The sequence below is a fragment of the Brugia malayi genome (genome assembly GCF_000002995.4).
Source record: "Brugia malayi strain FR3 genome assembly, contig: Bm_v4_Chr3_scaffold_001, whole genome shotgun sequence".
NCBI lineage: Eukaryota > Metazoa > Nematoda > Chromadorea > Rhabditida > Onchocercidae > Brugia > Brugia malayi.
The window spans coordinates 9037438-9061342 of NW_025062477.1; the positions used below are offsets into that span (position 1 = coordinate 9037438).

General features: G+C 35.4%; 4 protein-coding genes across 6 annotated transcripts; 2 read left to right on the forward strand and 2 right to left on the reverse strand.

Annotated features, from left to right (window-relative positions):
- Positions 1–876: 876 nt before the first annotated feature.
- On the reverse strand, positions 877–2366 carry Bm8164 (Uncharacterized protein; the record flags this gene model as incomplete). The annotated part of the gene is made up of 4 exons (XM_043080550.1): positions 877–1013; positions 1084–1150; positions 1856–1945; positions 2244–2366. 4 exons carry the CDS (start codon positions 2364–2366, stop codon positions 877–879), a joined length of 417 nt encoding a protein of 138 aa, XP_042936484.1.
- A 4821-nt stretch (positions 2367–7187) lies between these two features.
- On the forward strand, positions 7188–10597 carry Bma-sem-2 (Uncharacterized protein; the record flags this gene model as incomplete). Of its 3 annotated transcripts, XM_043080551.1 has the most annotated exons (8): positions 7188–7298; positions 7881–7993; positions 8188–8353; positions 8495–8748; positions 8869–9025; positions 9447–9626; positions 9773–9928; positions 10190–10597. In XM_043080551.1, the coding sequence occupies 8 exons, from the start codon at positions 7188–7190 to the stop codon at positions 10595–10597; spliced, it is 1545 nt and encodes a 514-aa protein (XP_042936485.1). The 3 variants fall into 3 exon arrangements, with proteins under 3 accessions (XP_042936485.1, XP_001901363.2, XP_042936486.1); XM_001901328.2 differs by lacking the exons at positions 7188–7298; positions 7881–7993 and having other exon boundaries at positions 8264–8353; XM_043080552.1 differs by lacking the exons at positions 7188–7298; positions 7881–7993; positions 8188–8353; ... (1 more) ...; positions 8869–9025; positions 9447–9626 and having other exon boundaries at positions 9830–9928.
- A 6828-nt stretch (positions 10598–17425) lies between these two features.
- Positions 17426–20526, forward strand: Bma-fecl-1 (Uncharacterized protein; the record flags this gene model as incomplete). Its single annotated transcript, XM_001901330.2, has 6 exons — positions 17426–17679; positions 17934–18152; positions 18360–18582; positions 19027–19095; positions 19445–19708; positions 20266–20526. The coding sequence occupies 6 exons, from the start codon at positions 17426–17428 to the stop codon at positions 20524–20526; spliced, it is 1290 nt and encodes a 429-aa protein (XP_001901365.1).
- Positions 20527–22046: 1520 nt separating this feature from the next.
- On the reverse strand, positions 22047–22199 carry Bm12935 (Uncharacterized protein; the record flags this gene model as incomplete). Its single annotated transcript, XM_001901331.1, has 1 exon — positions 22047–22199. One exon carries the CDS (start codon positions 22197–22199, stop codon positions 22047–22049), a length of 153 nt encoding a protein of 50 aa, XP_001901366.1.
- Between the last annotated feature and the right edge of the window lie 1706 nt (positions 22200–23905).

Consider the following 23905-nt stretch of genomic DNA (forward strand, 5'->3'; position numbering starts at 1 on the left):
CCGAACTCGTTACTGCTATTATTTTTAAGAATGTTGCTAAGAATAAGTGACAGTGATATGGTTGTTTGTGAATTCAATAAATGAATGGAAAGCACTGCAATATAATCAGTGACAATTAATATTCATCATGTCACAGGGAGTGACCGACCATCGAACTATCCTTTCCTCTACCTAACTCTCCTTTTAATAATCGATTAAGTTATTTTTCCCGTCTATTCACATACACAGTTTAAACTAAAAAAAAAGAAAAAACGTAAACATATTGTTTAGTCAGCGAGGATGAAATGATTCTATTTTGCGTCCCTTAATTTGTAGCATTCCTGATGCATTCCTACTAATTATTTTCAACAAAATACCGTTTTCACTCCTATTCATTGCTAATCTTATGAAATCTTTGTTTCAGACTTATATTTTTACTCCGTGCTCTGTCTATTAGATATGCCATTAAATAGACAATATTAATGTTAGGAAAAACTGACTTTTAGAAAGTTTGCCTCACAAGAACTTTTCAAAAAATAGAAAATAGATGTCCTGCTCTTGATGTTCTTGGCGACTTTTGCCTGCTTATCTCGAGAATAGCCGCCAATGGGTTTTTTCTCCATGGGCTAGTGGAATAGTGTTGTTTATTTAGTGTCACCATTTGCATATATATTTGCATATGTTAATGTATATATTGCTATTACGTAGTGTACTCTCACCATATTGCTTATAAGAGCGTGGGAAAGGCGGTATTATAATAAGGCGACATTGAAGATTGTATGTGGTGGATTTTATCAGTCTGTTTGCAGTGTGAACTGTGTGAGGTTGTTGGACTGACAAGCAAGTTTATCTGTGTAGCGAGGAACCGGAGATGATATTTGAAGGAGCTGTTAACTGTTAGATTGAAATGACGGATTTGAGGGTTTGACAAGAAGAGGGTTGAGGAGGAACTTGTGGATCATCAACTCTACCACCCGTTGCGGCCCTATAAATTATTACTGCCTCTTCGCAAATCTTATCCCTTAATGAATTCCCTGTAACCCGTGCCTCCTTTCTATCTAGATTTATTACAAGAATGAAGTAGCGCTCATTAATTACTCTTACTGCAGATTTCAGTTGGTCCCCATCTTGACAGTTTACTTTCAACACTGATGTCTTGCCTTATTATAGCCTGCAATTTCTAATTCATCTAGATTTGAACAAATCGATGAAAGTTGAAACGAAAGTGATTCAGAGATTAGCAATGACAACATGTCCCTGGTAGGTACAATGAGACGCACTTCATGAACAAGTACGACAGCTGTTCATCAGCGCTTCTATTCCGTCACTTCTAGTAGCGATGATATTTAAATCTATATCAGTTGCCCAAAAACAAGATAGAGCGACTAATTGCCACCACCACTTGCTTCATCGATATATTGATTTTCCCTGTACAAGACTGAGCACCAACTGCTATGAAGATCATCGGCATGCAAGTTAGAACTGTTGAATTTGAAAATTGTTTCACTTAGATTTGAAATATGGCGAAATTGGAAAATCCACTGCTACCGTTGAGTGTTGGCTGAGGATCTTTCTCAAGGAGATCGAGCATTTCACGTGATGCTTTTTTCCAATCATTGTTTGTAAAGGATAAATACATCACGTCAGCCCGAGTATGTAACCAATAATTCCCACACTATCCGTCCAGTTCCTCTTGTAGTTATTTCAGAGCTTTAATGCCCCTCTATTTCTTCCGCAGTTTTAATATCGCATGTGTCTGATGTGTCGTGGATTATAAGTGGCTCTTGTCCATTTATTCAATGTTGTTTTGAAAATTCTCGAGACTGTGGTACGATAATCTGAAAACTATGTGCCACCAACTATTGGCCCTACGAACGGGGCGTGGTGCTCTTACGGTGTAAAATTGAAGTGGAGCAGATGCTCCACCTCCGGTGATTGTTGCCACTGGTGTTACCGGGGCTTCTTCCTGGATGTGTCGTCTTTTTCATCTCAATAAGGAGAAGTGGTCGTCCTTCACTTTGTTGTTTTCCTTCCCGCCTAAGTACTTACGACTGCAAAATTATTCACCAAAATTGCCCAAATAAAGCTAAGCCATACTGTAGTCAGATATTTCATTAAAAGCCCGTTTCCATCTCCACTGATTATTGTTAATTATGCGCCACAGTTTTCCGGGAAACACTAACCGGGTCGTTATGCATCCTCCGTTAAGAGAAATTCTGTTAACTGTCTCTACATTCTGCTCCTTCTGTTCCACATTCCCTTACCTTCTGCCCAGATGACTTTCTTAATAAATGACTTCCTTCGCAAAGCACATCGAGATTTGACAATTCCGCCCATCCATACTGCACTTTTCCTTGTACCAATAAAGCTTCTACAATATAGATCATTTGTTTTCTATGATAGTGCCTGTTAGAATTTTATTGTGAGCTTTCTATTACGGCTCTTCATAGGAATTTAATTTGTGGGTTGGTTATAGCGAAATTATTGGATTTGTGGGAGAATTGGCCATGATGAGACAGATATATTGAAATCCTGTTGTAACAGGCCTTCGCCATTATTTTTATCACTGTTAATTCTGAACTATATATTTTCCATTCCAAATATGATCAACAGAGATGTCAGTTGTCAACTTCTCCAAACCTTTCTGCACCTTCTGATAAAATTATAGTCAGATGGACAAAGAGAAAAGATTCTAGGATTGTGAAATCTGTAAAACTTCCTTTTATGCCACAAAATCATTACATGGTCTGAAGGTTTCCGTGTCGTCAAAAGATCGTTATTTTCACTTGTTTTGCTTGCCATTTGCAGTTTACTAGATAATTATTACAATTCTTAAAAATAGTAACTTAGGTCATTTAACGCGGAGTTTTTGCTATAAAGCGCAGTTGACGATCGTTTGATAAGAAGCAAATATCTGAAAAAAAAAACATCTTTATTCAGTACATTACTGGATAGGATCAAGATAGCTATCTCTAAAGAGGTGTGAAATGTCATTCATTTATGGGTATCTAGTTGGTATTTTGGTACCAGTGCCTTTTCTTATAATTCAATTGTTTATTGTAAGGATTTTGATATTGAGATCTTATTTCAGATGGCATATTAAGGTGGTTCATTTTCTGTTAAAGATGTAGGGGGTAAGAGGTTAGTGGTCGTTGTAGCGCTGTGGGATGCTGTTGGTGGACGAGGTACCCCCTACTGAGATCGAACCGATCCCGTCTTTTCTTCCCGAAAGTGGTGGAAGTATGTAATTGGTACTGACATGGTGCCATGACACTTTATTAAACCAAATTTCCTGATGTTGACAGTGTTTTGGATGGACAGAATGAGGAAGTTCGTGGCAGAGAATGGTGGGAGAAAAAGTTTCAATGTCCCGAACATCATATAATTCGGACATCGTCCCGTCCCTATCCTTTATTTTAAACAGTGATGATGTGGCACAAAGCTTTTGCTTCTTTGAATTAATTATCTAATAAAGCGGATTTGAATAAAAGTATAATTCGTCATGGAGTGAGAGGAGGAGCGCAGTTTTATACATGACATTGAAGTAGCTAATGAAAATGTATTGAGTTAAATATTGACTTGAATTTCTTAGTTTTTCAAAAATATCAATGAGAAGATATCTCGCGTGTGATGGTAGATTTCAAGAGAGCTTTCAACTTCTTCATTCCTAATTACTACACGAATGTTGATTTTTTGGTTATATCACGGTGTTTCTGGTATGGTCAGTAGTATTACAGTGGAGAAGAAAACTTGTTTGTTTGCTACTGTTTAATGTGAAAGACTGATAGATCTCCATTTCTCGCAATAAGGGTTAGTCGTCCTGATGATTTTAATAGGAAGATAATAATAGTGATAACAGAAGATGATAATCATATATTGGTGATGACGATGCTGCAGGATGATAGTGACAGTGGCAGTAATTACTCTGCCTGGGGCGATAAAAATCATTCTTTACCTTAACTCAAACGCTTTTCGCCGTACTTTTCACATGTCCGAAAGCAAAAAGAATGCTTGTTTGTGCCAACACTCATCGGTACCTTTCACATAATTCTGATTGTGGTTTAGTTGGTTTCGTTTTGCCGAATCAGTTGGATCATTCGTCATCTCACGCCACAGCTTCTTATGATTGCTGCAAATCTGCATGCGTTGTTGAGGATGTATGATAATTACAGCTATTTCAATGCGAACTTTTGTGGAGGAACATGGTGATAACTGTTTTAGAAAATTTAATGTATTGGTGGTTGTTGGTAATGAAGCGATGAGGATCTTTCGAATGAGTCATTTTCCGAATTTTAGAAGTCATATCAGATTTTTCATATGACATAATTCTCTCCCGCTGTAGATTAATCCGAGAGCTGAGAGTAATCTCATTTTAATCAGGTATGCAGTTATCTTTCAGTATTTTTTTTTGCCGAATGGAATCTTACTGCATATTTCGGCGTTGTTTTTGAAGCATTATTTCGTTACAACGATTGCATTGGGAAAAGTTTACATAATGAATAAGTTGATTAGATTTCCAGGGTTTTCCGCGGACATTGAAAACTATTAGTTGCTTCATTCTATTTCTGCTATGTGCTGTGGAAATTAAGAAAAGTTATTCTACTTATGATAGTAGGCGATGAAGGTTTATATTTTGTTGTGGAAGTGGACAAGCGAGTAGAATCAAATATTTATTGATAAGTTTATCAGTATAGCAAACTAGCATGCCTTTAATAGTGGTTTGATTTTTTCACAGGAATGAGAATAATGCAGTATATTTAACCATTTTTCTTTTTCAACTTTCTTTTCCTAAATCATCAAGTAATGCTTAAATTTAACTGGCCTTTTTAATCAGTAAATGAATGCTATTCTATAAGTTGCTTCATTCTATTTCTGTGTATGTGCTGAATTGAATACATAGGTTTTCATTCAGCAGGAAGTAAACAGGTCATAGTATTTGTCGATTGAAATCAGGAGCGGATTTTTGAAATTATTGATTAGAAAATAACCTGAAATTATATTGGTACCAGTTTTTTCGATGTCTAGAGTAGTTCCAAGAACTTGTTTTTAGTCTCTTGAAAGTGACCATACGATATCAACGATAGGAAATGATCAGGTTTGTTCGGTATTGGTCGCCTTATCGGTAACCGCTAGATGTTGTTTTGTTGCGCACCTATTTTTAAGACATGTTTTGCTTGCCTTGTTATTTCTCGAAAGGAGGAGCTCATTTTTGCTTTAAAACAGAACTCATGGCTAGTTGGAAATAAAGTCATATATCTCTGAGCTTTTGCACCGTATTTCGCTCTGGCACAGTAAGAATAAAGAATATATTATAGGTTAACACTTAATCCCGTGTTTTAGCAGCTAATTCATTTTTTACTATGTAAATAAAGTCGTGAAATTTATATTATTTGAATTTTATGAATTCTGATTAATGAGAAGTTGTCTCGCACAATTATAAACCCGATAGCTTCATTGGATAACTCAGTGATATGTGGCATTTGTATGTAGTCAGAACTTTTGTACTGTTTCACTATCTTTCGATCATATTTCAGGCAAAGATTTTTAGAGTGATGTGCTTCTTCATTTCATTTGAAATTGTTTCCGTGCTAGAAATTGTCTGAAATCGAAACAAATCTCGATTTCGACCCACCGTTTTGTAGTATTTACGTTCATTCTGTCACTGTTGAAATCTTGTTTTTCATTAATTATCATCTGTTCCCTGTGCTTCTCTTTTATACTACTATTATCTTCTCAGCGTACTTTCGGTCATTTTCATCTTCATCTTTGCATGCTACAGTGTTGTGAAATCTCGTTTTTACATTACCTACCATTTTAATTGAATGATTTGCCAAAGGATAGCAGTAGCAGTAGTAGTAGTTGTTGTAGCAGCTGATCAGATCCTTCTGTTCTAATCAATCCCTACTTTGATATTATGTTCCATACAGCTTCCTGATTTTAATTTCGTTTCTTCTACCTTTCCGTAATGTTACTGATTCCGGAGCTATACAGTAATGAGCAGCAAACAGTGTGGTTGGTTGGTTAGCACTAATGTGCTTCACTGAAAGATGTGCTCCCAAGTTGGAAATATTCTGGAATTATATTTGTGTTTGTTTCAATTTTCGATATTTTACTGTGAACGAATTTTTTCCAATTAGCAGTTTATTTTGAAATCTGCACAGAAATATGTTCTGGAAATTTTCGAATTCTACTGAAAAGTGGTACTGAAAAGAGAAAATCCGACCAGATATTTATATCAAAATTGCTTGTTGGCTTTGATGACTAGAATTTATTCAAATCTTAAAGTATATTTCATCTCCAGCGCTTTTATATAACCCAGGATGACCTGTTGCATCCTTCTTCATTCGGCAATTTTTTCTTTCATTCTCAAGCAAAACAGTGCCAGTTATCTAGCAGGTATTGCCCTTAATCATTCATTAATTTAAAACTTAAAGTGAACTTAACCAATACTTCGTTCGTCATCACTTATTGTTTTCTAATAATACATCACCAATTTATCATTTCTTCTTTTTCCTTAGCATTACTGAAATTGTCAACCGTTTTAGTCTCACTTTTGTATCTCAAAACATTGCCTTTTTACATTCAACGCAATGATTCTTTAGAGTCTTCAGTTATGATTTGAAATTTGGGAATGGCCTGAATGTATCGGAGGATTCAAGTAAGAGGAAGCACTTTTCATTCAGTCATTTCTTCCATTTCATTTCCCTCATATCATCACAGGTTAATCTTATATGAGGGAATCAAGCGGTAATGCAAATGCTTTCTCGATTTCAACTGTTTCTCTTGGAGTTCAGTCTTTTTTTTTTTTTGACTCGTTCCCAAATCTTTTTTCCTTACCAATTTTGTGCTATAATAATACTGTTTAATTGTTAATGATTTGGAATTGTTGGATTTGTGTTATCTTGTTAAGAAGATAGTAGTGACCAATAAACATTCTCGTTTTCACATGTCGGGTAAGCAAAAAAAAAATAGTAAGAAATAAATGCCGCAGATCAATAATTCATCGTTTTCTCGTTGCGCGATTTCATACTATATAAGGTTTTGATTAATGTATAATTTTGTTACAGCTTTGACTATCTTGGGCATCCACCAAATAATATTCATTAGTATCATATTTGTGCTTTGGAAAGCATAACTGAAAATATTCCTGTTTCTCTACTGTTACTAGAAATAGTAATTAATTGATTTGAGTTTTTCGAAAGGCGGTCATGTCATCTGGTAGCCTGATTATGGATAAGCCTTCATCGGCGGTATCATTTATACCTATTAAGACTGAAATGGATCTCAGCTCGCATGGCGGCCAAACAGATCACTTGCAGGTAGGCTTACAATTTTTATGTTGCTTGTTGTTCAGAATGTAATATTTCCAAGTTGCTCGGTTCTTATCAAATTGTTGTTCATCCTTCATACAGTGTTGACCTTGTCCAAGTTTTTATTTTAAATTCAATTCTACTTCAAATTCATCTATACCACAGATTTCATCTATATTTAAATTTTTTTTAGTCGTAAATTTCGAGTGAATTTTATGATAAGGTGTTCAAGTGAGTTTTATACTTGTTCACCCATTTTCTTTGTATTTATTCATTTTTCAAATTTCTGATCGACTATGGCTTCTATACTCTTTCCGTTTCGTCAGAGCGACTTTTGTTGTAGTTAGTTGTATGTTCTAGATGACTTGGAGAGTCAGGTGACTTTTAAGTATTCTTGACCATTAATTGCAGAAAAATGTAGTGTTTACAATTTAGTCCTTTTTTGTGGCCGTATGGATTCATCATATAATTCTTGGTTGTTGTAGTAGACTTTGGCATGGACTGAGAGTTAAGCCTAACCCAAAAGCTTTGAATTTGATCTCTCAGAACTTATCACCAATGGAATTAGTGAAATTAAGATAATATTTTCAGCTGGATATATGTCACCAACAACCTCATCGACCCTATTCCTCCGTTACATCATCCACATCAAATGGTTGGGATCCTACTGAACATTTTGGCTCATTGAAGGTTTGCTCTTATGAGGTATACACTTCTTCCAACCAAAAATCCTCATTTTTCCCTAATTTCGTGAATGTATTTTAGTCTATTTAGATTTTGTAATGATTCTATGATGCAATAATTCTATGTTGTACACTTCTTCCAATCAAAAATCTTCGTTTTTTCCTAATCTCTTTCTATTTGTTTTATTTTTGTGGATGAATTTCGAATATTTTCCGGTCGCTAAAAATAGTTCCACTCCTTATACGGATGCAACAAATTGCAAGAAATCGAGCAATCATATCAAGCGTCCAATGAACGCTTTCATGGTTTGGTCACAAATGGAACGCCGCAAAATTTGCGAAACCTCACCGGATATGCATAATGCGGAAATCAGTAAAAGGGTTTGACTTTAATTCACTGCATTCCTGGAAATTGATGCATAAATCCCGTCCTGAGCACAGTTAACTAGCTGAATTTATAGTGTTATGCATATGAAAATTCTTTAATCACTACAATGCCGCCATTCCTTAAATGTTTTTTAGCTTGGCTTACAATGGCGTCAACTGTCGGATAGTGAGAAAGCACCATATATTGCTGAAGCAGAACGGTTACGTGTTATGCACATGAAGGAATATCCGGATTACAAGTATAAGCCGCGGAAGAAGCCAAAAAAGGGTGCGGATGGACAGGTTGCTGTTTCTGTGAGTAATTCTTGTCATGTGCCCAGTCAGACAATGCGACAAAATGGCATTACTTCATCAATTACTACTACTGGTCGACCGAAAACACATAAACGGTAGATTTTTGTCGTTAAAAGTGGATTAGAAGAAAGTGAATTCTTTGCTTGTAACACTTAGAAATTCGGGCACAGCATATGTTCTAATTATTAAACTTCTATTATTAGACTACATTACAGCATACTTGGTTTGCCAATGAGTGGTCAGAGCGAAGCTCATCATCACTTAGCATTTTCTGGTAAATCGATGAAGATTGATCATGATGGTATTCGTTACCTGAATTCGGCCACAAGTGATCAGAAGACATCACCACTTGCAAATACTACTATCAAACAGGTAAATTTCAAAGTCCTTTGTTTGGAAGTAAATGTGAAATAAGTGACGTACGATTGAGCATAATTTAAGAAGCTATTAATATAATGTGATGTAATTTACTGAACTCTTTTTTGCCAAGATTTCGATGTTGAATTTTGAATATTTGTTCATTCATTTCAAATTGCTTCTTTTGACAAAATACTAATTAACTGAGTTCTTTTTTTTTTTTTTTTTTTTTTTAATGCATCGTGCTTTTCGTCAAACTGATATTCAGAAAAGTCTTTGTAATTCTTAGTTTTGAAAATAGTTTCATAATTTACCAGTCATATGTTAATAGTAGATGGTAATAGCTTTGTTATCATGACTGAGTGATTTGAATTTATTTAAATTAGCTTTATGGAACAAATTCCATTCGAATAAGAAATTTACTTTGCATTTATAGGAAGCGTTATTCCAACAATCATTTCCATCGCCAAATAACTTTGCGAATACACCAATGACTCCAGAAAGCGGCTTTTACGATGATTTTTATACATCATCTCAGCATTCAGCTCCTTCAATGTATTCCTGTTCAACTACCAGTGTGCCGTCGCAACATCTGTTGATACCTTGTACAAAAATGGTTAACTTTCCTTATAATTAGTTCGAAAAGTTAATATTTGGAGAAAACTTTCAGTAAATTTATTTCCTTGAAGGAGAATCTGAAATACCAATTTTTAAGATTTATTTGAAAAGTTTAGAGTGGTTGAAATGATTGTCTATTTGCAGAACCATGTGGGTGATGTAACTACTTCCTACAGCACTAGCAATGGTAGCACATCATCGATGATGCATCATCACCAGATCTCTGCATATTATCGGCAGCCATCAACTGGACAATCACCAATTGCCATTCCTAACAACAGTGCAATGATCGCTGACCAAGTAGGGATTCTTTAAGGTTTTACTGAAGTATCACTCATAAAATCTTCTGCTTTTCGTTGACATCCAGTAATTACTTTAATGAGGTGTGCAACTTATCTGTTTAATGCGATGCATTAATTTTTATTATTGATTAGTTGGTTTTTTGAGGTTGTTATAGGAATACAATTTATTTACAAGCAGTTGCTATCCAACAAACGTTGCACTTGTATTTTGCCGACCGACGTCAAAATTTTTAATGTGTTGCTAATTAATGTATGTCAGGATGAACTACGTTCCATGTCAAGCGGGTCAAGTAGTGGGTACGGAAGTGCAGGGACAGCCGTCGACACGGAAACAGCCACCAGTTCAGTGCCCATTACCGCTCATGTAGTTAATGTGCGTTCTCCCGTTTGTTCCATGTCTTACTATCCGTCAAGTAGACCAGGCACCAGCTCTGACCCATTTGTTTCAAACGGTTCAGCACAACAACCACCGCCACCATCATCAGATGATCCAAATCAGTCGCAGCCTGATGTTGAGTTGTTGCCATCGATCAGTGACTTTCAGTTTCCAACCGCGATGAGCGGTTTGTGGAATGCACCAGTCAGCACAGATTTATGGACTGCGGCATCAAATCATCAACTTACGCGAACACCAGCAGATTATGATATTTACTGCAATCGCATGTGAAAGAAATAAAATTTGCTAAGTTTTTTAAAACCTCAAACTTCAAAAGTAGAAGTTATTCAGAGCAGTATGAAACCTTATTGCCCAAAATACTTGAGAAGGAGAAAGAATGGAAGACATCGGAATACGATTATTGCGACGTTTGAATTTAAGTTGCTTATTAGTAATAATGCATTTCGGATGATAATACGCGAGCAGAATTTGTATGCCTGTTTAAGTCTAAGTGTCATTAGGTCGATATGAAATGATGATAGTGAAGACATTTTACTAGACCAACAAAGAATTTCGAGGTTTCACTTGATTTTTTAAACACTTATTTTTGTTAGCTGATCCACTTATATACTTTTCATCTTTTTATTCGTTATCACTGCATAATTTACTCTGACCTCATATAATAATTTTTTACGACTGTTTTTAAACAATCTCGTATTCTTATAGCATCGTTTGGTGCTTCAGTGTACAGTCTTGAAGTGTAGTCATTTATATTTTCAGTGATGTTTTAAAGCAAATCTTTGTTAATACTCTTTTAATGTTATTTATCTAATATTCATCGTGTACTTTCGGACAAGCTGAAAAACGTTCAGAGATGGTGTTGCAAGTACGCTTGTCTGCTTTTTACGGTTTAATTTGAACCTAGCATCTGGTTTGGATTTTGAATAAGAATTGAATTCTCTGGTGCTTAGTTCATGCATTTGTTATTATTTTAGAAAAAGTTAATATATAATAAGAAAAGTTGTGGGTCACCTTTCTAGATGCATTTGAGAAATGCAGTTTAGTACAGTTTCACAGTTACATCAAGTAGTCCGTTATCCGTCGATTACTCTGATAAATCCGGTATATACGCTTGCTTTGTTCAGTTAGGTGCAAGTATTATTTCATATATTTCATGTGTGGCTTTTTGTTTTTGTACATGACTCGGCATTTGCGATAGTTTAATCGACTGGAGATTAGGCCTGCCATTCTCACTACTGCATCTTTTTTAGGCTAATTAGCAGGTTGTTGTCTAATGAATTATAATAAAAGAGTGAGCAAATCAGTGGGGAGAATGATGATACGTTATTATTACATTTTTGCATATGTTTCGTTAATTGAAATGAAATTTGTAGTTAAAGCGGTGATAACTGTAGCAAATGTCGAGGAGCGTTTTTATATTTCATTTACTAATTTCATTCATTTACCCATTCATTCATCCACTTCGTCCGTCCTTATATCTACTTTTTCTTTGTCATAAAGTGTTACTTTTTTGTCAGATGAATCCGCTTTATCATTTTGTTCCCTTTAATGATGGTTGAAGTTCAGTCAGAAAATAATGCTTCTTTTCGTTAACAGAAGTTTCCACTAGGTTACAGCACTCGACTTAAATCATGTTTTCCCATTTTTGATTTTATCATTAAAAAATAATGTAGGATAAATTAGAGAAGACTATTTGATTGTTTGAGCTCGTAAGATTTATTCGTTTTGACATCAGCATATACGATTTATACTAATAGCATTTGTTCTGGCCACTTATATTTTCCGTTTCCTGTCATCAGTTCTTTTTCTGTTAGTATTTGTTTGGTATACAGGCAGAATTTCGAATAAAATTTGTCGGAAAAGTTAGTAAATATACTGGACTGGAAGATGACGAAGGATATTATTAGGACCAAGAGGCTTATCTTGTATGAGAGCGACTTTTGCGCACTAATTATTACATGTCAACTTCTCATGTCTAATTATCTAGTCGGTATCATGAGATTGTTGTTTCAGTGCAGTGTTATTGTATTTGAAGGGTGAGTCAAATCTAACAGTAGGGTGGGATGCACTCATGGTTGTTGCAGCGGACGAATGCAGCGGCGAGGTATTGCTACGTGTCTTCGTTCTGTAGTGTCAATGTAGCGAGAGATTGTTGGGTTGGTATTCTGAGCATCGAAATGATTCCAGAAGGTTCTACAGAAATGGTTCTAAGCCCATTACTACTGGCGCCGGCACAGCAAAGAAGAGACATGCAATATGTCGATAAGGGTTGGGAAAGGTTCTATAGGAGTAATGTAGATGAACTTAGGCAAGGAAACATAACAGTCTCGTTAAGGGAAACAGCTTGCAAGTAGGGATGAAAGGTTGGTTGTCGTGGAAATGTTTCCCAGAATTACCTGTATTGAATGACTTGGATACTGCAGCACATTGTTCATTTTGGTTGTTTTGGCCTCGTGAGGTTGGTAAAATCCATGTCTGATATGTCTGACTTCACGTTGTGGTAAATAATAGGAGAGTAGTTATCGGTGGTGCAGTCTATTGTTTCCAGTGTTTTCAATAGTGGTGCGATGCTTAAACGTTCAGTTTAGTTTCTATAAGTGACATTATTGCTCATTCCTGAATCTATTAAGCTTCATGCCTTCTTCACCACTTCAAAGTATACTAACTGGTTTGAGAATAACGAGCTACAAAAATTTGCCGATTTTAAACCGATTGTTTTAACTTAAATTTGACAAATCTAAGTTGCTGAAAATGGATGATGGTGACATGTTACTAACATGCTTAAGATCTTAGTGGGAATACAACACTAATCAGCAATTGAAACCATGAGATTCTTGTTAAAAATGCAAATTTGCTTTCCTCGACAATTTAATGCTGTTTTTAATGAAATGAGAAGTTTGGTATTACACTCCGAAAATGACGCTGACGGTGGACATTCATATCTTTCGATTGTTGTTGATAACAGGTGAAACGAAAACAAGTTTTCATCATGTTAGGAAATGAATGATCAAGAAAGAAGAGCTTTCCTTCCCTGTTTTCAGTTTTTCTGTATCGAAAAAACTTTTGGAACAATTTTTCAGGGCTAAAAGCATTAATTAAGACAGCTGATCGATTTCTGCCAATTCTTCTACCCTCTTGTCTTACAGTATGTCGTATATTTTGCTGAACTGATTTCTTGCAATTAATTTAGAAATGACTTACTGATTGATAGTAACCTGGAAAGTTCAGCAACTAAAAAAGACTTGCATTCATCCACAATTGGTCAAATATTATGTAACTGATAGCGCTGTTGTAATAAACTTAATACGCTGCTGAGGAATTTTAAACAATTCTGTGTTATTTGAAGGATCAAACCATAGTATCTAATTCGGACCGCGTATGTTTTTTTGATTTCTTTTAATTCTTCTTGAAAGTCTGGAGCCTTATAGGAAATAGTTGAGAACGGCTGCGGTAATGTCCTCATTAAATGAAAGCAAATATCGAAAAAATTGGAGACATGAAATTTACTGTGAATCCGAGAAAGTAAAAGTATGATTTCATCGCAGATTTAGAAATATTAGACATTCATGTCTTACAGCATAGGAATACTCAAGTTTCTTGTATGCAATAAACTGATGTCTCATTGAATGAGCTGACTAATAATACTGTCTGATAAAACAGTGTTCCATCAATTATTTGTTTCGATGTAGTGAATCAGACACTGTGAAACAATTAGTATTGATAGGTTATAAACTACATTGACTGCAAAAAAGAGAATATCAGTTTATATTATTTTTGCCCGATAAAGTGCTTTAAATACTTCTATATTATGACCAAATCAATTATAAGCATTTCAAACTTTCGCAGCATTTATCAATATTATTATTTTTTTGCAATGCACAAATGTTTAAACTATTACTTAATTGAATGCTTTTCTAGTTCTACATTCAACTGGTAATTATTGATCAATTTGTATTCACCTGCATTAACATAGATCTAGCACAATTTAACAAGTCATTTTGGCATTGAAAATAATGGTCTTTGAAAAAGGTGAAGAAATTTTCACAGCCACGAAGAGAGGATAGGAAGCAATGCTATAGCTGTTGATTGATATGTGAAAATTCCAAGTGGTCAAGAGGAATTTTAAATTTTTGTGAGAATTTTTTTGCAAATAGATATATTAGCAATTTACGAAGAGACGAATTTAACGGCTGATCTATTACCATTGTTCTCTCTTTAAGTCAAAAAAAACATTTCTTCTTATTACTACAACTTTATACATTTAAATTTACATAAAGTAAGCAATTGTGCAGCTCTAAAAATGGAAATCCAGTCAAGTGATTCATCTTGAGCATTCATTCATCTTTGCATCGGAGGTTGCTTTGCAACGATGGCACATAGAGGCCGAGGGAAGTGAATTAGTATATGAATTAACAGCTAACTGACCTGGTGGGATTGTTTACGGGTAATCAACCATCCGTACAATGATTTGACACAATCATTGATTTACGCAACACAGAGACGTGGAAGCAAGCATCATTTTACGATATGTAAACAGATTATGCAGCTTATTTTTTCATGTCGTAAGGGAGAAAGAACAAATATTCTGGACAGATCTATTTCCTGATAAATGCTTGTTGTCATGTCATTCATTTCAATATAAAATTGTCCTTTCATTACTTGGTGTATTTCCTCTTGAACTCGAAACAAGATTAGTACATGAATTCCTTGCTCAGAAATCCTATCAAGGAACAACCTTCGAAGTTTGTTTCCAAAGTTTTGCACTAACTGAGCATGTTTCCAAAGTATGAAGCTGGTGTCCCTGATCATACTGATCGCTACCATTGAGAAAAATAGTTATGATGTTACCAGAGAGTATCTTTTTAACAGTCACAACAATTACCATAGAGATACCAAGTAAAGGAAATCGTTTTCAATTCACCTTCCATTTTAAAGTTCACAGAACTTACAAAGAATTCATCGCAAATGAAGAATAACGACATGAATTTAAATGTTCTAGATAAAATGGTATTGCCATGAAGTTGGTATGTTAGTTGACAGGATGATCCGGTTCGAGTTCATCCGTGTCTCCTGAATTCAACGACAACTGTAGCATTAGATGTCAGATGTGTTCCGATTTTCTGATTACATCATTAACAGCGCAACAGTATCACTCTTATGCCAATCACAGAGTGCAAAATCTAGTTTCGCTGACATTTCCATCGTTGCAATTAACTTCTCTAGACAACTACAGATATTTTGAAATCATATTAGTGAATTGATTTTCAAAAAGACTGCAACTGTCAACACAGCTGGTTCTTTCGGGCATGCAGAAATTTTTTAGCGAGCCAATCTACTCGAAGTCAAATAGGATCTATTTAATTTCGCTTATTACTGAAAGAGTAAGTGTATAGTAATGCTGTACACAAGTGCAGAAATGAACATAAGTGGCTATGATGTGTTACCGTAGGTACTGGTTCGGTAATGCAAGTAGAATTAAGATTAATTTTCATTTCATATCAAACAAAACTAATTTTTGAGCCTACATGCCGAATTCGCGTAGTATGATGCAAGCACTAGGTAATCTCAAAAAATGTGGCTTTTCTCTGAAAACAGTAAAGAAGAAAGCATTGGTGCTTTCATTAAGCACCATGTCGATGGGCAATTTTTTATAAGAACTGCTGAGAACTGCCATAGTGAAAAAAATTAAAAGGAAGAAAAAAGCGCCGCTCTATGATTAACAACGATTTGCGGTACATTCTCACACCCCCTCGCCTGAAAGTAAGGGTAAGATATCTTTTTTCGTCCATACTACCAGAAAAAATGGATCAATTTCAAAACCTCAAGATCGCAAAAAGTGTCATTAATTAAACATGCGAAATGTTCGAGTATTTCAAAGATAAGAAAGAACGAGAAATTCAATTCATTGAAGGGAGGGAGGGAGGGGGCGTATCATAAAATCATATGTTCCTTAAAATGTATGGGAAATGAAAATTTGATGAAATTGAAAACTTTTTTTAACAGTGAGCATTCTCGAACAAAATAAAACCATTCTTACTCATGAAGTTCAAAGACTAGAAGGCTATATCAAAAAGAATGAAGTGATTGATTTACAAGTTTCACTCAAAAAGAAATATAAAATTCTATTAACGATTTTTTTTTGAATTCTTCAAAGTAATATCATGAAGTGGTGATCAGGTTCAAGTCTGATCATTCAACTTTTTCAGTTGATATTAATTTTTTCAGTCCCATCCCACAGTACATCATGCATAACAATTCTGAAGTTCCTTTCTACTTGATGTTCATAAAGGGTAAGTTGCTGTTCAATCCTTCAATTATTCATCTGTCACTTCAATACCTGACAGTTTCTCAGGAACAGGACGATTATACAACAAATTAAAAAACTAACAAACTTTCTCACATTCAAAATGCGCAACTGTACATACGCTATTTGCAAAGGCATTGGCTTTGTTTACTTTATAGTGACATATATGTTCATATGCATTTCTAGATTTCTAGAAACATCACAGACCTGCCATTCAGTTTTATGCCACTAAACACTGTTTAGAAGTTTTCTCGAGTAAATTATCCAGTAGCCAGTTAGTTATCATTCACTTTTCAATCTAGTCAGTTATCAAGATGGAGATGAGATAGCACTATTTAGAAGTTATCATACGGTCATACGGTTGTGCCATAACGTTTGATAAAGCGTAGGACGGAAGATGTAGGACAATTATTTCGTAACGCGACCAAGGCAATAATGCCGGCACTGAAGTAGAATCTCGTCCCGGGATGCGATATGCGATATGCTTTTTGGAATTTGTGTGTGGGTGGTGAGGAAGAAGCATGGGTTCGTATTATGGGTTGCTGTGGAACTCTGTCCTTTCCTTCTCCCTCTCTCTCTCTCTTTCTTATTCCCTCTCTCCCTGCTCCGAGTTGTTTTTCGCTTCACCTTTAGATATTTAACCGAAACTGAACTTGGAGCAAAACGAGCTGATCGAGATTAATAAAATGAAATTTAAAGCACTGGAACTGTCTTGAAGCTTTATTCATTCTATCATAATTATTTACGGGTGATTGAAGTATTAGTAATTGGAATAACTCAAATACAGATTGACAATGAGCAGATGGCCGTTGGGCAGGAGCCTATTTCTTGTCCATCACATTGAATGTATAAAAGTTAATGGCTTAAGTTCAAATGTATTGGGATCTATTTCGGCAGAAGGTGTGAACCTCAAAGCTGTGCAAGAAAGAACAACGAAGACAGCAATCTTGATGCTACATCATGGACAGCCGAGAACACCGTATTATGCCACGAAACATTTGGCTGAAGGCTCTCATTACTACTATAAGATACCACTATGGCTTACTTCGTATGTATGCATGCTTCATTTCTTTTTAATTCTGTTTTCATAAAGTTCTAATGTATGAAATGGTACACAGTGCCACGTAATTGCTTGTTGCTCATTTCGACTGCTTTCAATAATAGGAGGGTATAAGAAACCCTCCTATACCCTTTTGTGCGTTAGCGGTTTGCGTGATACTCAATTTGAGAAAGAAAGGAAAAATTCATTTGAAAGATATATTTCTTTTGCATTTTAAAATTTAAAAACCTTTTTATTTCAAGACGTGTGACACAATTATATTGGCCATTAGCGAAGAAAGTTAATTTTTGTGTTGACGACTACAAATACAGCGAAAACTTCTCACATCTTGTCAGTACATATTCAAAAGTACTGCAAGGATATTTGAATGAATTAATTCCGGAACATCGTTCATTCTACTGCACTTACGCATTTCTTTATGACGAACCAGCTATTTCGAGAACGATCAGTGAATTGATAAGGTAATTTCAACTTATAATAAGTAACTCGGACTTCTCGTTTTCTCAGAAACATATATAGGAAAAATAGGGTATAATCTTGCTGTTGTTTTTCCAGCTTCTGCAGTTTCTATTTGGGACAAAACTTGCCATTGATTTGTTTGAATCAGGTTTCAAGTTTTTAGTACATTTGAAATGTCATGTAGTTGATTGTGATCTTACTATTTCCAGAAAAGGTATACAGCGGTTAATTTTATTACCACTATATCCACATTATTCGTGTTTTCAAACGGGGACAATGCTAAATATTGCTGTTAAGGCTCTTGATGAGCAAACAAAACCGCTGTCAAAAGATGGTATATGTTCAATGGATTATAGAGTGAGAACTATGTCCCATGTATCATTTCGCTGTAGTACTATTGATCGGTGGAGTAGTCATCCAGTTATTATTAATGTGAGTTGCTTAAAGATCCGTTTAAAATTCTTTTTGAAGACTTTTGCACTTATATTTCTTTTTTGAGCTACTATTTATGTTTGTTTACCCTTTCTTCAGTTGCATCAAAATCCATGTAAATCGGAGTCCGGTTTATTTTTGAATCTTGCTCATTTTTTGATATCGCTTCTATTATGTAATTATTTTAGCACATAAACTTTCTATAAAAGTTTAGAAAAAACTAAAAACTTCATATTGTGCTGAGAAGAAGCTAAAAAAACTTCATGTCTAACAGAGATGGAAAATTAAGTTTGTGAGACTTCTAGACTTCCAAGAAGATATGGCGAAAATGCGCAATGTTTCTTTCAACAAACGTGCTTATTTAACGCATTTCTTAAAATTTATGGAATTTATTTGGTTTATTTGGAAGAATTAATTGTGCTAATTTTTTTCTTTACATTTTAGTTCTGGTATAATTTGCTATGTACCGAACTGAAGGATCACGACAGTTTGCTTTTTGTTGCCCCACAAATGGTTTGTCTTCTAAACTTACTATTTTCATGAATTTGATAACTTTCTGCTTCCATTTGATACGGCAGATGAAATCTTCAAAGAAGTGAGGAATCTTTCTTCTGTTTTTGTCCAATTTAAGTTCTGTTGAGTATAAACTAGGCTAAAATGATCTGAATATAAATCTCTGGAATGAATGAACGTATCAACAGGATCTCATTTTAAGATGAGAAATAAATTAAATTAGCCAGATCACCTTATTTTTCAGTGCCCAAAAATTCAATGAAACTGTTTCGGTAATTGATTGTTATATTTTGTGTAGTTATTCGGTCCGATGTATAAAAATAAAATTGCTATCGGAGTTGCATTTTAGCGTGGTTATAATTCTTCCGGCTACATGCGAGAGATTTGGACAACTTGTTATCGCCTGATGGAACATATGAATGAAGCCGTTCCTTGGAAACTTGCGTGGTTTAGCGGTTGGGATCAGTGGCCAGCAACAACATTGGAAAGCATAAATTTACAGTTATATTTCTTGAGAAGAGAAAAGCGATATCGTACTTTAGTTGTGCCCATTGCATTAATCATGCCTTCTTTCGAAAGCGAAAGTTTGCTACCAGATATTTTACAAAATGAGGTAAGCCACCTGTATTCGTTTCCAAGTACTTTTCATAAATTGCTTTGCATCAAACAAATGCTTTTATTTAACTGCCTACTAATATTTTGTTTAACTGTAATAAAATTAAATTGATAAAGTGCAGGACGAGCTTACAAACAGTAATTTCCATTTTTTTTTTTTTTTTTTGATGTCAATTATCTGAAAAGCTACAGTTAATCTAATTTGTTTACTAATCAACAACTTTTTTTTTTTTTTTTTTTTGCATTTGTTTTTTTCTTTTCTTTCGTTTGAAATTCTCTGTAGAGGAGATTTTCTAAAAATAATTTTCTATAATGGTGAGGGGGATTTTATTACTCTTATAAAATTACATTTCCTATTGATTTTTCTGCTCTTATTTTTGCAAAAATGAATTTTGGAGAAAATATTGCTCTTAGTTTAAAATTATTAGTTTGATTCTATGCGTCCATTATATTGTTTTTTTAACGAATTTATTGGAATTGTTTCTAAAAACTTATCATCTTATACTTTATTACATGCGCCTAATTTTCACACTCTTCATAATCTGTTATTTGCAGGGTGTCGATTTACTTTCACCACCTGGATTTTCACCGGTTTTGGCACATGGCTTTGCAGAACTAATCAAGAATCATTTGATGGGACGTAGAGCATCATCACAATTATTGCATCGCTGTAAATTCTGCTTTAGCTCACGTTGTTTACTTCGAGAAGCAATGTTGGCACCAAAAGAAATACCTTTCAACGAAATATTTTTAAAAAACACTTTAGGGAACGGAGAGCTAATTCAGCAACAAAAAAGACTGCAAATTTCGGCTTGAAGATATCGAAATATTTTAGATTAAAACGATCTCTTAAGGTTCATTACCACTCAAATTTTTTGTTGCTGAAAGTCATCAACGCACGCATAGTGATAGTGCTTCCACTGTCAGGGAAGATTAATTTCTCTCGTCTGGCAAGTGGGTGGTACTCCACTTGAAACAACTCTTTAGTCTGGGCCGTATGTTTTAGCTTGACTTGACTGTTAATTGTATATTGCATATTGCTGAACGTCAGTTAGAATAACTTCGATCAAGCAATAATATTTGTGTAATATTATTTTTTTCATCGTATCTTTAATTTGTGAATAATTATGTAAATTTGGAATCAATTTCAAGCAGTTGATAAACACCTAATATTTAAATAAAATAATAGCATATCTATTTCACTGGTGTCGTGATGATGCTGTATTTCGAGTTCCAGCATAGAAGTTTGCGTGCAAGAAATTTTTGAGGGGAATAAAGGTAAGGAAAAGCAATCGATTTCTAACTTAGCTTGACTGTCGTTCCATTATCCTTCGGTACGTGTGGTGACAGACTCTACTTATAGTGTAGATGTAGCTACAAGTTATATATATTATGGTCGGATTTAATTCACACTGTGCGGGATTGCTGCCAACTTTTTCCTCATCTATTGTGTGTGAGAATGAGTAGATCACAGTTTTGCTTACTGCTGGTTGTCAGTCAGTATTATGTATTAACAGTAAATTATATGTCATATGCAACTAATTCTCAAGCTTTTTTTTGAATCTGTGAAATTTGAAGGTATTTCAAGTTGTTTAAGTTGTCAGCCTGGAAAAGCGGTAACGAATGTGTTGGAATTTTTTGCGGGTAAAATCTACGAACAGTTAAAAATACAGTGTGATAAGGAGAAGGATGCCTTAGAAAGGTGATTACTTAGGAAGACCTTAGAAGAGTAAATTAATCACTGAAGTTTTCCTTACGACTACTGTACGATGTTTCGTATGAACCCTTTGCAGCGACGGAGAAACAGTGAACATGGAAAAAGTAATTGTATGATGGAAAGGTCACCACATCCATATGAAAAGAAAGGAAGGAAGAGCAGGAATCAGTCTACGCAATCTCCCAGCAAATATACTACTGCATCATGGTGCACACGGTCACGTCACGGGTCCATTTCACATCAACGAGATAGCGCAATTTGATTTGACCTCTCATATAATCCTTTTAATAATCTTTGACCTTCCCTCCCACCACATTCTCTTGCGGATGGTCCCTTCTCTACAAACTGCCGCATTATCATCAGTTGTGAGACTCAGAGTAACAAATTGGCCCCCTGCCAACAACCTCCACTGCAAATTGAAGAGAACGTCTAGACGGCCGGCTTCTCTTTGGTCTGCTGTATGCATGTAGATGTGATAGGTGGAGTGGGCGTGTATCGATCGGCGTGGGTGGGAGTGTTGAGTGATTGCAGAGCCGTCTACCCGTCTGTCTGCGAGAAGTTCCAGAAGAAGGGGTCTATTTCATATTTATGAATGGCAAGATGAGTGTACCTGAATAGGTCAACCCGTGGGTTGTCCATCCGCACCTGCAGTACCTTTGCTTGATTCGCTCATTCTGTTCCCTTCATTTCTCCTCGCCATCACACTTTGCTGGGTCATCGATCCAATTGGCCATTTCTTCACTGTCCTCTCATAGTTACTTGCGAGTAACATCACGTCATTCCTTTATGGTCACCTTACTTTCAAGTCTTTGCTGTATTTCTGCCTATTTTTTAAAACTACTCCATCGATTGATGGTTCTGTTGATTAATTAACTGAGTAATGAATGATTAGGTACCAATGTTCATATTTTTGGTGGCGCTGTGTGTCATGTCAGTGTGAACGGTCTTTTCGACAGTTTGTGATTTTGCTATAGCGATAGTTCTCCTTTCGGCTTACTTTTATCGGTGAAAGGTTTTGATCACACTGAATCTTGTGAGTGGCTTCACTTCTCCATTTCAGTTCACCTTACTGATCATTCTCTTTTATTTCTCATAGGGGGAGGGAGGGAGACAATTTTTTTCTTCTTAAATTGCTACTTGTAACGAGATGAGTTTCCGGGCTCCCACCACGCTATTTATACCGTTAATGATCTATCTGGAATTCCTTTTTATAAAAGTTAGGTTAAAGATTGTGAAATAAGCTGCTGTAGGTGTATGCATGAAGAGTACTTATCATGAAAACTAATTGCAGTTCTGCAACTGATCTGGGTAGGGTTGTTGCACTCCACTTGCCGTCAACCGTTCAAAGAACATATATTAAAAATTTGATCATCTAGAATGGAGGAAACTGTTCAAATTTCCCCCAAGTATTAAGTCATCATGTGTCACATTCCTGGCTTTTTAGATTTCTGAATTACTGACTTATGTTGTGAAGAATATTGAACCACCCCCGGAAAGAAGGGCATTAGGAAAGAGCTAGAAAATTCATAGGGCTTTTGTGGAAATTAATTTTATTCAGGTAGTCTATTTTCAGAGGTAAAACTTGAAGTTTTTCTGATGTAATTATTTATTGGTATTGCACATATGAATGATCTTGGTAGGTAACAACAGCTTTTATGTGATCAATAAGGCGTAATGAGGAACTTATTATCTTTTCCGTAATTGCGCATTAGGTATCGATGTTGCATCCAATGAATTCATTTGATGCGTACGCAAAAATGCAAAGAGTGAAGATTTTATGACGCGTAATGATATAGTGATGAGTGATTGTTAATGTTGAATGATGGAAACAGCGCAGAATTAGTGGCGCAGAAATTAGTCAAGTTCACAGATTTACAAATCAATCACGTTCACGGATTTTACACACATCATGTAGGAGGAATGGAGTGATGAGGATTGTTACTTATTTGCAGTTCGACATCCCACGTTCAGCAACAAGCAACAAGGGATAGTTACAGAGGAAATTTGTGCATTCTTGGACGAGGTAGGGCAGAGGAAGACGGCCGATTGTGAAGGGCAGTCAATTTCAGAGTTTACAGTTGCATTTTCTCGACAACATGTATTTTTAGCACACTGCGTCCCAGTTTTTTGTGAAGAGCCAACAGCAACTTGTACCCTCACATTTTGCGCTTCCTCTCAGATGTTCCCGGTATAAAATGTTCTTGTTTTTTATAGGTCTTCTTTTGAATGCAACAAAACTTCGCAATTTATTACTGTACATAATTTCTTTCGGTCTGTTTGTCTGTAACGCTCAGTTCATGAATGTTATGTCACCGCTTCCAAAAGGACTTTGAGATTTCAGTGTATTCTTCTCTATGTATTAACTGCTCATATGAATTCTATTTGTTCCGTTCCACTTGTTTGTTAGGAATCACAGCACTAATCGACCTGTGTAATAAAAGAGACATGCTAGGGAAGGAAGATGTCGTTTGTCTTTCT